Source organism: Lutra lutra, chromosome 18 (assembly GCF_902655055.1).
Source record: "Lutra lutra chromosome 18, mLutLut1.2, whole genome shotgun sequence".
NCBI lineage: Eukaryota > Metazoa > Chordata > Mammalia > Carnivora > Mustelidae > Lutra > Lutra lutra.
The window spans coordinates 10,180,542-10,197,181 of record NC_062295.1 but is presented as its reverse complement, the minus strand read 5'-3'; the positions used below and the strand labels follow the sequence as shown (position 1 = coordinate 10,197,181).

The 16,640-nt window shown below is 50.7% G+C and overlaps 1 protein-coding gene across 3 annotated transcripts in view; it reads left to right on the top strand.

The window, feature by feature from the left end:
* Window positions 1-16,640, top strand: part of CPPED1 (calcineurin like phosphoesterase domain containing 1) — a 103,553-nt gene that overhangs the window by 68,071 nt on the left and 18,842 nt on the right. The window contains exons 3-4 of one of the 3 annotated variants that reach the window (XM_047714080.1): window positions 1,414-1,836; window positions 2,865-4,709. In XM_047714080.1, coding sequence (XP_047570036.1) covers window positions 1,414-1,836; window positions 2,865-3,160 — 719 coding nt within the window. In that variant the 3' untranslated portion in view covers window positions 3,161-4,709. Of the gene's footprint in view, window positions 1-1,413; window positions 1,837-2,864; window positions 4,710-16,640 lie in introns of those variants that run through there. The other 2 variants (XM_047714078.1, XM_047714079.1) reach the window with 2 other exon arrangements.

Below are 16,640 nucleotides of genomic sequence, written 5' to 3'. Positions count from 1 at the left end.
AATGCCCGTCTGCGTTAGGTCTTCCTCCTTACTACAGTTGTTCCATAAGGACCTTTTTTGTCGTCTTTTACACTCGTGGCAGATGCGGACTGTTAGGTATAATGTTCGTCTGCTCATGGCAAGGTTTTTCAGGTGAGTTTTCATCCTCCCAAGGGAAGCAGGGCTGCTCTCCCCTCTCGTCCTTTTCCTTGTGTCTGTGCATAACGTTAAGCATGTTCCTCGGGACTAACATGGTGCAGGAATCCTGTCGGTTCCCCACCTTGCGTTTGTCAGTAATGCTCCGTTAGCGTCTGATACGGACAGTGGGCTGCACGTCATTTGCTGGATCAGTCGGTTATCTGACTCCCCGGCTGGGAGGGAAGGGTCTGTGTGTCTGGCTCGCCGCTCGCCCCAGTAACGAAATCAGTGCCTTAGACATAGTCAGGACCCGATAAATATTTGTTGGGTAGATTAGCGCAGAGGAGCTCAAAAAGCAAAACAAAGGCCAAAAAACCGGATTTGGAATTGAAGTGGTCATTTCAGATCCCATCCATTCAAGTTTTAATACATTATCTCCATACTGAAGCCTGTGTGTCTGGAGTGTGGGGGTGTGTGGGGAGACACACTTAATATTAAGACATGGAGCCCTTGCATTTTTACACACCGTTACTGGAATACAAAGTACGTCTTCCCCTGTGTGGGCCGGGGCGGGGGAGATGTGGCAAGGTGCGTGTGCCAGTCGATCTGGCCCTTCGGATTCTAAGAATTTTCCCCATAAGGGTGCTCACACGGTCTGCAAGGCCATAGGTGTGGTAAGGATAGAGGCGCCTGGGTGGCTCAGTGGGTTGAAACCTCTGCCTTCAGCTCAGGTCATGATCCCAGGGTCCTGGGATTGAGCCCCGCATCCGGCTCTCTGCTCAGCGGTGAGCCTGCTTCCCCCTCTCTCTCTGCCTGTCTCTCTGCATACTTGTGATCTCTGTCAAATAAATAAATAAAATCTTTAAAAAAAAAAAAGAATAACTATAATAGCAGTTGGTTTGGTACTGGTGTTCAAAGCCGGGTCCATACACGATAGGGGTGCATATGATGACCCACTGAGATGGGACAGAAAAGCGGCAACTCTATATTTATTTTTCATCTGCATAAAAGAAAGGAAGCCTCGCCGACATTCAGTGTTAGAGTAACTCCGTGTCACCACTCGGTCAGCACCGCCGGGTCAGATGGCCACTTGGACACTGAATTTCCAAGACATCCTGAGGGAAGGGGGACAGACAGAGGCTCCCACCGAAGTTACTCATTTGCTTTTAACACACAGCTGCCGTTTGCAGTTCCCACGCACGGGTTCAGTGTGTTTCTAGACTGTGCTCTCTTACCTTACGTTGGTGAGCACGCGGGAAGCCCCGGCCGTCTCAGCTGTGACCCTCCCTCTTGCAGGGACGCCGTGGCGGAAGGAGCAGACCGCGGACCTGCAGCGGGTGCTGGCGCGCGTGGACCGTGACATCCCGCTGGTGCTGGTCAGCGGCAACCACGACGTAGGCAACACCCCCACGCCCGAGACTGTGGCAGAGTTCCAGCAGACCTGGGGGGACGACTATTTCAGCTTCTGGGTCGGGGGCGTCCTGTTCCTCGTCCTCAACTCCCAGTTCTGGTACGATGCCTCCCAGTGCCCCGCCCTGAAGCAGGCACAGGACCAGTGGCTGGACCAGCAGCTGAGCGTCGCAGGCCGGCGCCATTGCCAGCACGCCGTCGTCTTCCAGCACATCCCGCTCTTCCTCCGCAGCATCGACGAGGACGACGACTACTTCAACCTCACCAAGTCCGTGCGGAAGGAGGTGGCCAACAAGCTCACCAGAGCAGGTAGAGACCCGGGGCCCCAGGGGTTGGCTGGGAGGGCCGTCTGGAGGGAAGGCTTCCAGATCCTTCTTCCCCCTCCTGCAGCCTGGCGAAGGGTAGAGAAGATGGGGATTTGGACCGAACTGGGTTCTGTCCCCAGCCCCGCCCCCCATGGACAGTGTGGTCTTGGGCAAGCTGCCTAGCCCTCCCAGCCTCAGTGTACTCATCTGTAAAGTGGGAGTAGCAGTAGGAGCTCTCACATAGAGTGGTCATTAGCATTAGAGGAGGGGGGCCTGCAGGTCATTACACTAGCCCCTAGCCTACCAAGTAGTGAAGTTGTGGCAGCTGCTGGCAGCCGAGGACGGGGTCCTGCGGGTGTGCAGTTAACGGGGGGCAGCCGAGGACGGGGTCATGAGAAATGGGTCTTTCTCCGCTGACTCCATGCACGGCCAGTGACTGGCAGGATTCCAGTTCTGACAACTGTTGTGTCTCTTGTTTTTGTTTTAGTGCCTCCTTTCAGATCTTTCCAGAATGTACCTCCTTATACGCTTCTAACATTTAAATACATCAGTTTATTTGTTAGGAGATAGGGAGAGGGAGGTGGTGGCCCGACCTGGTAGCAAGCATTCATTTAAAAAAAAAAAAAAAAAAATCTTGACACTCTTCTTTTCATCTTCAAGCGTTCAATGTGTTCGCATTTACTTGTGAAATGTACAATAGGCCCTTTTGTATTTTTGAGACATTTTACAAAAAGCTTGCATAATTGGAGACATTTTCCAACTGTTCCGTGGAGATGAAGTTGGGAAACTTCTATTGAGGTCTTTGAAATTTCGTGCCATGCTTGAGCTGGTGCACAAAACCGTTTCGATGACAAGGAAATAAAGTGTCAGGATGGCGTCAGTGCCACCGTGGAGACTAGTTGTAACAGAATAATGCCAGAGAGAACATTTAATGCCAATGAAATGAGTCCTTTCATATCAAATGTTAAGTGATGCAAATGCCATCCCCGTGACTGCTCTTTGTTCTTGGCTCCTGCTGGCCACCTTCTCGAGTGGCGCGTGGTTCTGGGCTTCCCCTCGTCGGAGGAGCAGATGCAGCCCACAGGCACCACCAGATACGGAGACCTATAAACACATATAAAGAGAGAGCCCACAGCCCTAACAGGGCAGCCCCTCGGGGGACGCCCGCTGCCCACCCACCAGGGACCTGGCCTTGTATCTGGGATGCACCAGCCCCCTCCCTGTCAGCCTCAGGACGGACTCGTCTGCACACCCAGAGCCGGCCTGTGTCTTGGGAGGTGGGCTCAGCCCACGGATGGATCTCCACCACCCAGAGGCCCAGTGATTGATTGGAGTGAGACTGGGACCCTCCCCTCAGCCCCAGGGGCAGAGTCTCTTCCCACGGGCAGAGCGGTCTGGGAAGCCAAGCAGTGATCAGGAGCTCACTTGCTCAGCGTGAGACAGAGGGAGGAACTGGCGGTTCATGCGGCTCTCCGTGGCACCAGGCTCCGGAACACTGGCTGAGCCATCTCCAGGAGGGCCTCCTTGCCCAGGATACTCTGATATTTCTAGTGCCTTTAGCATCTCTCGGGACTGTCTGCTTCTTGGGGCCAACTTCTGGGTTATCACGGCAGCTCCACAATGCCCCTCCCTTCTGGGGTCCTCCCCCAACCACCAGGACAAGGCCAGGCTCTCACTCTCCCCCTGGTCTCCACCTCCTCCACTTCACCTAGTCTGGCTACTGAACTCCGGCACCTTCCGTAGGAGGGGCCGGCAGCCCCACCCGGTTCTTCCTCAGCTTCCCTTGATCGCGGCGGACTTGTTCGCGTTGACCCATCTCAGTCTCCCGCTAGGCTCGGCTCCTGGAGCGTGGGGATGCTGCTGCGGTCAGCTCTGCGTTCAGGACACCTGGCTCGGGCCTTAGCTCATCATCAGCCGCATCGGTGTTTGTGAAGCCAGTGAAAGACTGACATGGCCCTTTTATCGATGCAGCACCAGACCAGGTCCGCGCTCTCACGGGGCTCCCAGGCCAGGTTTTCCAAGGTGCGCTCCAAGTCCCGTAGCATCCAAGCCCCTCGTTCTCGGGTAAAGCCACTTGTGTGCCTCTGCCCTGATCCACGTGCTGGCTGTCCAGGTTCACACAGCAGCCTGTTCCCTCTTCCCACGCGGCCCCCCTCCCCCCCCCCCCCCCAACGCACCTTCACGTTGGAGAAGGCATCCTCTCGGTCTCTGGCCTCAGGATGTTCATCTGAGCTTGCTTAACCAGGCTGCAGCAGAGAGATGGGTGCCCTTCCTGCTGTCGCCTCTCAGTTTTAGTGGCTTCTCAAACCAGGCCCTTTGCTCTGTGGCCTTTCAGACCCAGAACAGACCAAGGGCAATGTTGGGAAGAGATCAGAGACCAGATGTGGACCGGCTCGGTGGCAGGCGGAGCGACCTGATTGCTTTGGCCGCAGGGGTAGGTGGGCTGTCGGGGGTATGCACACCCGCGACTCAGTAACGCAGGCAGTTGCTCTGGTGACAGAATGTAATTCTCGGACTCGTTCGGGAAAGCCAGAAGTTCTGGTGACATTCTGTAAAATTCATTAGTAAAAGACCAGGATAGAACCGGGTGATGCCGCGGCTTCGTGTGGCCTCCGGCTTCTCCCCCCACAGCTGTTAGTCCCTGGTCCTGCTCCGGTCTCATTTATCTCCTCGTGCTAAAATGCCGGCGCTCAGAAATATGTCAAAAGCTCATCAGAATATCAGGGTAGCTTTTAATTATGATAATTGTGTTGTTATAAAATATCCTTTTAAAGAGTACCTCCCTCCACAAACCACCGTGGAGGTAGAACCCAGCTTCCTTCCAGCAAGCTTCATGAATAATTCTGAATCATCGTGTGGGATGAATAAATGATTTAATAACGAGCATCAACAATCATCTCTCATTGTTGCATTAATTTTTCAAACGGGAGGAGGTAAATGAGGAGGAGGGTGTTACCGTACAAACGGGCCGCTCTGTGCATGGGGACACGTTCTATGAATCGGAGCCTGTGCACTTCCCCGGTCAGGTTTCCCTAGAAACAGACGCATTCTGTTTTCGCTTGTGAAGCTCGGTAAGAAACCGTGTTTGTGGGCTACAAAGGCATCGTCGGTCGTCAAGGGACAGAAACAGTTATCAGGGCAGGACAGGCGCGCAGATGCTGTACCCCTTCTTGTCGCTCTTCCTTTCCTCTGCCCGAGGATAATCAATTTCATCACATCCACGGGATGTAGAAATTGGTTTTCCCCTTAATTCACCTGATACCTAGTTGAGTTGCAAAGACAGATAGTAGATAATGAAATCGTGGCTGAACCAGGCCATTGTCTCTTGTCCCTCAAGCCTCTTTCAGCAAAAGGTTAATATGTGACCCAGTTAATACAGATTCCAATTTAAAAACTCAATCTTGAAAAACAAAAGTCTGGCTCTTTAATGGACCCCATCTCCCTTGACGTCTCGATACCTTTTCCTTTTTCCATTCTCAACACAGAGATGAGAACCGTGTAGTCGGGAGCCCAGAGCGAATTTGGCAATTACGGTAACTTCCAATAAGTTGATCTTGCCTACAAAAATTAATGAGCAATTTCACAGAAATAGCTTCATCTCCAGTATTGATGCTTAAAAACAAAAAACAACTAGAGAGAAAGAGCCCGTGGTTATGGTTTTAGAATGTCAAAGTTTAAAAGAACAAAAGGTCAGGTTTTCAGGGTCCACTTTACAGGAAAAATAAAACCTCAGGTCCTACTCTAATGTCTCCTGAGTTGTATTGAAATTATTTGTTTATATCCTGATTCCTCTAAGAGACACCGCCCCAGCTTCCTTGGCCTCTGTGAGCCCATCCCCTTGCCAAGACTGTTGTGCTGTATAGCCCCATCAATAAATAAATGTTGGTTAAGTGGGATGGAATTAAATTTGATTTACATACTTACCAGCAGAATCATTGGTAAGGTCTGGATTACCTGTGGATTGGTGATTGCCAACTGGCTTTTGGATAGGAAACGTATCACCTAGAGCGGTGGTCGGTAACCGTTTTCCGCGAAGGGTCACACAGTGAACAGGGTGGGCTGTGGGCCCCGTAGCGACCGTTGAGCTCTGCCATTGGAAGGCAGAGGCAGTTACAGACACACGTAAGCAAACCGGCATGGCTGTGTTCCAGCAAAACTCTATTTACAAAAGCAAGCGTGGGCCTGCAGACCCTACTTTTCCTGCCCTTGGCTTAGAGAAGTCTTCCTGTTGCCATGCAGCGCCCGTGCCCTCCCCTGAAACCCTGTCCACACTGTGCGTGTGTCTCCCTCCAGCATGCTCCCGGTGACCCCACGGCGGCAGCTGCCTGACTTACTGAGGGCTCTGCCCAGAGCAAGCCTCAGGCTCCTCAGTAGAGGGTACGCCTGGGAGAGGCATGTTCCCCTGGAGGCCCATGACATGACGTGGGGATATGGGGTGGGAGGGGATAAGGGGGCGCTTAGAATCTAATACTTAAAATCTCACCCTAAGATCTATTTTCTACATGCGTTAGAAAAAAATGTAAGTAGCTCTTCAAGTTGAAGAAAAATACTCAGGAAGCGATAGCACTGGCAGCCTGTGGGCGAGGCAGAAGTCGTGGCGCAGGGGGACATGCGGATGGGCGGGAGGGCTGAGGCCCTGTTACATCACAGCGCAGCGGGCAGGCCTGGGCTTCAGGCAGACCTGGTTCAGATCCCTTGGTGCCGCTCCCCCAGCCAATGACCTCGCAGAAGCTGCTCCGCATCTCTCTGCCGTAGTTTTCTCACTTGTTCCGTGGGGCATCTGGGTCCCAGCCTCATAGGGTTGGCGTGAGAAGCAGACACAGTGAGGCGGGGATGTGGGGTGTGCTCTGGGCAGGGCTGGTGGTCGTTAGATGACCCCGTTGTCAGATCACGAGCCCACAGCAGGCAGATCTGCTTTACGTGGGTCTGGCTTTCTTCTCCCGAAGCCCTTCTCCACCCTGGGGCGCCGGCAGGAGGGGCAGCGTCTTCTCGAAAGGGGATGCGCCAGAATTTCCAAGCAAGGGGAGGCATGTCCGCTAACGGGAGTTTGTAAGTTGAGAAAGAAAGGAGTTAGCTAACCGCAGGAAGTGAAGCCAGACAGAACATCTCTTAGCTCCTGGGATGTGCTGGGAGACAGACTGTGTCTCAAGGAGTCTGAGATTTTTCAGCGCCGATGAGGAATACACGTTATTTTTAGTTGTATCAAAAGAGGGTACTAGTTTAAAAGGGGGCGAGTGCTCAACTAGATGGAAAATTCCTGCAGAATTTGGTGACAGCGTTTGACTCCTCATTACTTCTTCTAAAGCACAGAGCACGTGAGATTGTGTATTGGGAAACACACCAGTGAGGACATAATTGCAGTCCGGCTTTCTGAAGCTAGCCAGTGTGTCTGCGAGACAGTGGCGGTCGTCTTATGATGCCCTCTGTCTGAAGATTTTTTTTTTAATTTATTGAGAGAGTTAAGAGAGACAGAGCTCAAGCCCTTGAGCAGAGGGAGGGGTGGAAGGAGAGAGAGAGAGAGAGAGAGAATCTCAAGCAGACTGTGCTAAGCGCAGAGCTCGACTCAGGACTTGATCTCATGACTGTGAGATCACGACCAGAGCCGAAATCAAGAGTCACATGATCAACGGCTGAGCCACCCCGACGCACCCCTGATGCCCTCTGTTTAAGATGCATTTTGAAATGCTATCTTAGTGGTTGTTTTTCAACCAACTCTCAAGTGAGACCTCATAAGCTCTCCTCGAAGCATTTGTAGACTCTGGAGTTTCTGGGAGGTTATCTGCCTGAGGAGTTTCACCCTCTTCAATTTCCATTTGGTCCCGAACTCATGTTCCCAGGCTGGGTCTGTTTTCCCTTTTGACCAGTCCATGGTAAAACGAGCTGCTCTCGCCGTTCGATCGATGCCTGTGCCTCCCTCCCTGCGAAGCCAGATAAGAGACCAACTGCCAAAGCTGCATCTGGCGGGAAGCGACGGATTCCGTTTCTCACTTCGGAGGTATCCTTAACAGTTGGGCTCATTAAAGTCGAAATCAAGTTCTGATTGTAAATATTTATAAACCGAGAATCTGGCACGTGTCACTGTGTGCTGCCGGTTCCCAGTGTTAAGTCAACATTCACCCGTTGCACGCGGAGCACGGGCCCTGGGTGAGGCACTGAGGGTAGGGGGGAGCGGGACAGGCAGAGGTTCCCCCCCACCCCGTCCCGCCGGTATCGGAGACCCCACGCTCCCGCTGAAAATTACCGGTCCCGCTGGACACTCCCATTGCGACTTTGCAAAAAGGAGGCCCAGCGCACGGGAAACCGTATTGACTGTTTAAGTTTACAAAATCACAACATTACGTCTTCTCTTTTTAGGTCATGTTTTAAAAATAGTAATTGGTGTCACTTTAAAATGAGCAGTGGGATTCCTTTGTAAAATTGAGATATCTAGGTGGTGGGTATTAGAGAGGGCACGGACTGCATGGAGCGTTGGGTATGGTACAAAAACAATGAATACTGTTATGCTGAAAATTAAAAAAAAATGATAAAAAAAATTGAAATATCCCTCGTTTAGCTAAACCCTCTGACTTCCTATACTATTCAGGTATTTCTGAACTGCTCTGTTTCAGAGGCATTTGCTCCCCTATGGCCAACGATCTAAGTGAGGATCTAGAATACTGTTCTTTAAAGTAAGCTAGAAATTGCTTCAGTTTTGTAGTTTGTTGTTGTTGTTGTTGTTTTTAATTTGTCTTAACAAAAAGGTTTGCGTGTGGATGATTCACTGGGAAATGAAAGAATGATGCCCCTTTGGGCAAGCCTCCTAGTGCAGACGTGGGGTTCCGTGCCCCTTGGCACAACGCCAAGGAGCCCGTGACCCTGCATGCCACCTAAGAGAGGAGACCAGTGCACAGACGCTCTCTGGCTCTGGGTCCATTATAGACATGTACGAGGAGAGAAAAGAACTTCTCGCGGCTGTTTCTTTTCCACAGGGTGCTCTTTTGTGCACAGTGGGTGGTCAGGTGGGGAGGTCCCTGCAGGAACGTTGCCCAGGTAGAAGGGGTCACGTCCAAAGGCAGGTGCGATGCTGTCTCGCCCAGGAGCCTCCAGCAGGGCCACCCTGCCTGGGTCGGGCCTCATGGTCTGTGCCTGTCTCTCCATCAGGGCTGTAGCCTCCTCCCTCCCAGATGCCACATCACAGACACCACACAGAGCGGCCTTTCTCCTGAAAAAGGGAAGAGCTGAACGAGGTTTTTGAGAACCGTGATTCAGGTTCAGTGTTGCTGTTATGGTCTGTCAGCGGCTGTGCTCTGTGTCAGCACAGCCTCTGCACAGGCAACCCGACGTGTAGCCTGGGGTCCGTTGTTGAGGTCACAGAGCTGGGGAGCAGGCATGGTAAAGTCTCCGATGTTCGTGGGGGATCTGGCAAGATAAGGCAGTACCATGACACGGGGTCTGGTTCCTGGGGCGTGCCCAGTACGAACAGTGCTGCTGGTGTTACCCGTCTTCCCGCCACTGTTGTTACTGTCCTAAAAACCTGGTGACATGACATGAAAGAAGTGGGTGCGTGAGGAACATACTTCCTGCTCTCTGCAAGTTCACGCCTCAGACCTACGGCTGGGTGGCTGGAGTGTCGCCTGAGTTGGGACCCTCGTCTTCCTGACCACATTGTCTTTACTGCTCCTCTGCCCATCACGCCGGGGTCCTGTGTCCCTGAGTCACCCCCATGACATGCCACCGGCGGGTGCTAGAAGCCACAGGGTCCCCGACCTCCTCCAGTATCAGTTTTACTTCCTGAGCTGTTTAAGACGTAATTGACATAACACTCCTGTAATAACATGACTACTTACTAAATATTACAGTCCAGTACTGTTGGAGTAATAAACAGGCCCGGTCCCTTGCTCTGATTTATAGACAAGAAGGAGAGATGCACATCTGGGAAGCAGCCGAGCGGGGCTCCTGCTCTAGGGCCCTGACCTCTTGGCCATGCGGCTGTGGGGGTAATGAGTAGAATGCGCCTGGGGCACAGGTGTAGACCTTATGGCAAGGTGCAGGCTGCCAGGCAGGGTTGGGTGGGGGTGGGTCCCACCTGCTCACCCACCCTGTCCTTCTGCACCGGCGGCCTCAGCAAGGAGCTGGTCCACCTTGCCAAGGAGGCTCAGAGCCACCGTGTCTGCGGGGTCTGCGGAGGGAGGGTACAGGAGCGCCCGCAGGGTGAGGAAAGCCCCTCAGGCCTCAGCCACCGGCAGCCTTTCTTACAGAGTGAGCCCCTCAGCTGGTCCTTTGATCTTGAGTGTGTGAACCACACCTTCTGCAGATAGAGATGCTGTTGGAACGCAGGGAGGGATCTGGACCCGCCCTGTAGACTCAAGTCCAAGGCAGCTCTCAGCCAAGGATCATGGGCACCAGAAAAAAAGCTTACTTAAAATGTGGGGACTGTAGCTCTTAGCAAAGAGGGATGAAAGGAAAGGTTGGCTTGGGGCACCTGGGTGGCTCAGTACACCAGTCGGTTGGGGGTGTGACTCTCGATTTCAGCTCAGGGTCGTGGGGCTGAGCCCACGCTGTGGGGGGGAGCCTGCGCAGGATTCTCTCCCTCTGCCCCTCCCCCCAGCTTGAGCGCAGGCGTGCTTGTACACTCTCTCAAATAAATAAATCTTTTAAAAAAAATAAAGGTTGGTTTGAGACATTACCTTGCAAAAAGAGAAATCGTGGCAATCCGTTTATATCAACCTGTATTTGATAAAACGCTTGTGGTTACTGCAGCGTGCACCAGCTCTTACGATGAATAAAGAATGAATCAGGTGTTAACTTGGTTTCCTTGGTCTAAACAAGTCTAGAATAATTGTTCAACAGCATTGTGCGCTTGACAGCGGCACCACCTTGGGTCGTTTCTGCACAACAGAAAAATAATTGCAGGTTTCATCAGTTTTCCTAAGGGTGTCTTTCTGAATCCATCAGTAATGTGATTATCGCCCTTCTCAGGAACTCTCCTGTGTGTACATCTGTGCGTTTCTTCTGCCAGAGCCGTCCATGTTGATGGCTTCCCCTTCTCCCAATCCCAGCCCTTCCCCACGTGTCCTTTCATAGGCTTTATGAAATCCCTTGTCTTTAGCATAATATGTGGTTCAACACAAAGGGGCCTCTGCCGGGTTGTACAAGTTGGGTTTTGTTTTGTTTTTTGTTTTCCTGTCCTAGGGGGCTTGGTTTATAAACAGCCTATTCACTAACGTTTCCTTGTTACTAAGGAGTTCCTTCTTTTCATACAGCTGAGATCTTATCCTCTGAACATTTTAGAAGCAGATGATGTCATACACAGCATCATCGTGGGTTGTTAAAAATGTCCCCCAGACCACCGCTATTTCACACTACACATAGACATACCGTGCTCATTGAACTCTTTTCCCATTACTGAACACTTAAGTCATTTCACTTTTTCTCTGTGGTAACATCTCCCGTCACACACTTCTTTGTGCACAAACACGTCCCAATCTTCACCTAAAAACGCTTGTCCATTTTTTTATTTATGAAACCAATGCCTGAAATCGGTCTTGGTAAAACCAGATGTGACCTCCAGTTCCATTTTGCTGAAGGTGTTTAGCGTTCTGATTGGAAGAGTGACAGGAGCTCCTGACACTGGCTCGGATGCTTTGCCTGTTGTCACGGTCACCTTTACACAGAGTTTGCAACTACTGGAACACTGAACAGTAAGCATCAGTCCTACCCTCCAGAAGCTCAGTCTAGGGGGAAAAAAGTCAGGGAAGCTACTGGAGAATTACAGTCAACCTAGGTGACTTGGAGGGGACTTCATGGCGCATGGATGTTTGTTTCCAATATTTATATTCCTCGCTCCGTAGTTCACATTTGCAGCTGTGCAAATACTCGGCTTGCCACCTGTTTGATAGGGGCATGGTTTCCCATAAGAACGTGAGAATTGTGTCATTCCTGTTGCCGTGGATAGCCTCCATATCAGGGGCATTTCTACCCTTCTTCCGTATCCCTTTCTCTTTTTTCTTCCTTCTTTTCTTTGATAACTACCTTTGCTTGATGGCTGCGTCTTCATGAAATCACTCCATCAGACGTTTGCTTTGTTGGGGGCCCCATTCCATCCAGTAGATGCTGGGGGCTGGCTACTCTGTGCCAAGCCCATATATGATCACAGAGACGGCTTTTAAGTGAAAGAAGTCTTTTCTGTATGATCAATCCATTAGTACACGGAAGTGCTGTGACCACTGTCCCCATTTCCTGGAGTCCCATCAAGGTGAAGGAACAGCTATCTTAGCCTTGCCAAGGTCGGTGATCCTCTGGCCAGAGGTGCCCATCCTTAAAGCTAAAGCCAGGCGCCTCTGGTGTAGCAGGTGGCGGTCAAAATCCTATAAAAAAAAAATCCTATAATTACAATTTTTTCATTCTTAAAAACTGTGAAAGCAGATCTTACAAGATGTTACCCGTGGGCGGTGGGAATATAAATGTTATTTTCTGTACTCATCTGAATCGTCTAAGTTTTTCCAAAAAAAAAAAAAAAAAAAGAATAAAGAATAAAAAGAATCTCTACAATGACATCTAGGTTGGGGTTGGCAGACGGTTTTTGTAAATGGCCAGATAGTACATACTATTAGGCTTTGTGGGCAAGGAGGCAAAATTAAGCATATTACGTAGGTGCTTATGTAAACCTACCTAGAGGCGTGTAAAAAGCGAAGAAGCTTTCTTACTGCATACATCTTCTGGGAGAACGGACAGTTGGCTGTAATTTTCCAGCCCGTGGTCTAGGTGCTTGAGATCGATCACCACTGACACTTACATTTAAGGATAATAGTTACGGAGCCATCGGTTTGTTTCAAAATTGCGCCATTTAGCATTTTCCACATTTAAGCTTAAATGTGCAAAGCTTGAAATCTAAGGGAGGGGAGATTTCCCTTCTTTGTTTTTTTTGTTTGTTTGTTTGTTTGTTTTTAAAGATTTTATTTATTTATTTGACACAGAGAGATCACAAGTAGACAGAGAGGCAGGCAGAGAGAGAGACAGAGACAGAGAGGGAATCAGGCTCCCCGCTGAGCAGAGAGCCCGATGTGGGACTCCATCCCAGGACCCTGAGATCATGACCTGAACCGAAGGCAGTGGCTTAACCCACTGAGCCACCCAGGCGCCCCCCCTTCTTTGTTTTTGACTGACGGCGTTTTGGGTCTTGGAATGACACACGTGCCTCCAGTGCTTGTCGCCTGTTTCTCACTTCCAAATGGCTTCTTAGTCATCAGACAGACATGGCCCGAGGCGACCGAGCCACATTGTCCCCTCTTCTGTGCCACGCCATGGCCTTGGGTCCACACCTCAGTCCCACTGAATGCGTGATGCTTGGGAAAGCAATTTCACAAGCCAGAGAAGGGATGTCGAGAAGGTCACTGACAAGATAGTGCTCTGATGGAGTCCTGCCCTATCAAGGAACCGTCCTGGGACCTGTTGGAGAGCAAGTGAAGAAGTCCATTATTTTGTAAGAGCTTCCACGAGCTAGTTTATGTAGCGTTTAAAAGTGGATTATTGGTCACCCCAAAAGGAGAGTTACTGTTCTAAAAATGCTTAGGGTAATATTAGTTCTTGTTGGCTATAACAGGAAACTCAACTCGCCCAGTGCAGAGAATAAGGAAACTTACCCTCTCGTGTCCCAGAAGCTGAGGTACGGTTCAGGCTCTCAGGCCAGCTCGGGGATCAGGTTCTTGATGTGATTCCGCTCACCGCCCCCCACCCACCACTCCAAATGTCCCTTTCCTCCCATTGGACCTTCTCACATGGCTACCACAGTCCTGGATTTGATGCTCAGAATTGACAGGGTTTTTTTTTTTTTTTTTTTTTTTTTTTTTTTAAGAAATAAAACCTTTCCCAGGACCCTAGCAGCTGTCCTTCCACAGTTCCATAGCCAGACCTGAGCCACAGACCTGTTCCCAGCCTATAATCCTGGTGGCCTTAAAAGGAGGATTGCCACAACTGCCTCGATCCTGGCTGTGGGGATGAAGCCTGTGACCTCTCAGAGCAGGACATTTCCCAGAACAAAATTGGGGTTTTATTCAGCAAAGACAAAAAGGAAGGGCATGGCTATCAGAAGGTAGCCAGCATTGTCTCCTGCGGGCCAGGAATAAAGAACTCCATATTCACGCCTTATTTCAGAAACAGTGCCGAAAAGCGCTGTGTTCCCCTTCTGCGCCGAGCCTGTGCTGGGGGGTTACACACGTCATCTCTGAAACTCACAGCAACTCTGTAAGGGATCTATTATCTGCTCCTCTTAAAATTGAGGAAACGGATGTTCAGGGAGATAGAGGAGTGTGTCATGTGGCATTTAAGTAACAGACAAGATTCAGAATCAGGGCTCATTTCTCTGTCTCCTCCACCCTCTTGTTAGCAATAACCAGGCCTTCATTGACAAGGAACGTGGTAATTCTTTTGTAGTATCAGAAAATACTGGAACTCTCCTTTGCCTTAGATAATAATTGACAAAATGGGGAGATCAGTTTCTCCTCCACGGCACGTACCGGCATAGAGCTTCTGAGTTGCCTCAAGTTTCATATACTCATTCACTGTCCATCTGTCCATCTGCCTGTCCATCCATCTGCCAGCCATCATTTATAGAGCAGCGGTTCTATTCTCTTCATTCAGAGGCTGGACATCCAGTTAAATAGATTTGCTCTCTGCCCTCACAGACCAGTCGGGGATGCCAAGGTGGGAAGCCAGGAACCCCAGGACAAAAGTAGACAAGTGTGCGAGAATCAGAGGAGGAAGGAGAACCAACTTAGTTCAGCTGGGCCAGGGAGAGGAGGGCCCGGAGAGGAGCAGGCAGGGTTTTGAAGGATGAATAGGAGTGCACCAGGCAGATGTGGGCAGGATGGGGGTAGCATTTGAGACATGGGGCGGAGCGTGAGCCAGAGCCAGCCTTGAAAGCCACTCATGAGCAGAGCCGGACTCGGGTGGTTCGATGGCAGGAAACAGGAGCCAGGTCGCTGTTACAGAAGGTGTTACAGAAGTATGGAAAGGTTTTTTCTCCATCAAGTTTTGCATTTTAGAGAGAACAACCTTGCTCAGTCTACCCAGGATGCATTTTCTCTTTCCCTACCAGGTTTTGTTCAGGAGGTCAGGCTGGAAACACTCCTTTCCAGACCCCCTTACACCTGGTGTGGCCACTGGTCCCAGCACTGGGACTTAGCAAGTGGGGCTTCCTGCAGAGCTTTTGGTTGGCCCTTTTCTCTTGTTCCTGCCTGGAACTTGGACACAGTGGCTGGAAGCCCTGCAGCCACCTTGCAGTCTTAAAGACAAAGCTACAAGCTGAGGACCGCAGAGCAGAAAGACGGAAGGAACCAACGTTCTTGGTGAAATCCTTGAGCAGATCTCTACACACCCTGACCACCGTCTGCTTTCTTTATATGGGGTGGATAAATCATAGATCAGTACGAGTGTATACTTGTTCAAGTCACTGACAGCTGACTGCTGTCCTGATGCATCGGGGGGTAGAAAGTAGGGCAGCTGGGAGGGCAGGAGGATGAGAAGAGTGGGCAGTCACAGAGACTGTCCTGAGAACGGGGAGCTGAAAAGGCCGTGAGCGCGCTAATAGAAAAGCAGTGGGATGTATGGCCTCCATCCCTGAGCTGGTGACCGGTGCACTGGCCCAGGGAGGCCCACAGGAGGAGCAGACCGTAGGGGCGAAAGGAATGAGTGAGTCTGGAGGAGAGGGCTTGAAGCAGTCCGGGAACTCAGGCTGGGAAATCGCTCGGAATCGTCACAGGTGGCGTGGTCAAGGTCAGGTGCAGGCAGTGGACATCCCTCGGGAAGACAGGGGTGTGGACAGAGCCCAGGGCAGACCACCGACTAGGATGCTCGTGGAAAAGCACTCTATTGGGCACGTGCCGTCCTGCAGTCTGCCTAATTGCCGCCTTTCTTTCTCTGGTTCCTGAGGTGGGAGCTGACATTTCTGAGGTCATCACATTTCAGTGGCAACAGCTACCCTCCAAGACCTCCCCGGCTTGAGTCCAGGCCCGAGCCCTCTTTCCCCAGTACATTTCATCTCCGACACCCTGCAGAACATCTCCCTTCCGCAGCTCACTGCCACCTCTGTCTACCTCCCTCAATTATTTTTGGACAGATTTCCAGTTTGATACATGAACATGCCGTCAGTCAAAACAATCTTTTTAATGAGCCTCTTGTCCTGACAGCTGTGTTTAAGATAGGGCATGGAAACTGGGTACTGGAAATCTAGAAAATTGTCCATTCTGGATTGAAACCTTAATGTGTGCCCCACGCTGCATCTCACACACAAGCCTGCCATCTTCTCTTAAAAAATAAAGAGGAAATTATGAATAGCGAAAAAGATGTAATTTGTGCAAATGAAAAAAAAAAAAAAGATCTTCTGATCAGATGCTTAGAGAAGGCTGAGAGGAAGGACTAATTATTGAACATGGATATATTCCTGCCACACAACCTTGGCCATGACTCTGAGTGACACCCTTGACCTTCACAGTGACCAGAGGGTGATTGTTACTAATCCTACCTTCCACATGGGGAAACTGAGGCTCAGGGAGGTTGATGGATATGCTGCGCTCACACAGCTTGGTAATAGCCGACTGTGGTTCAAGCCCGCACTCCCCTGACCCTTACCCCCAGCTGCCACCACTTTTTTGGCAACCATATATTACTATGAATAAAACACAGCCCTCTTCTCACATATGCCACAGAGGCTTTGGAATTTCTGCGTCATCAGGAAGGGGAAAAATTGAAACATTGAGCATACAGAGTCTCCCCGGTAGATAAATAAGAAGTGAGCCTGAATTTTGTAGGAGCACCATTAATTCTGGAGCT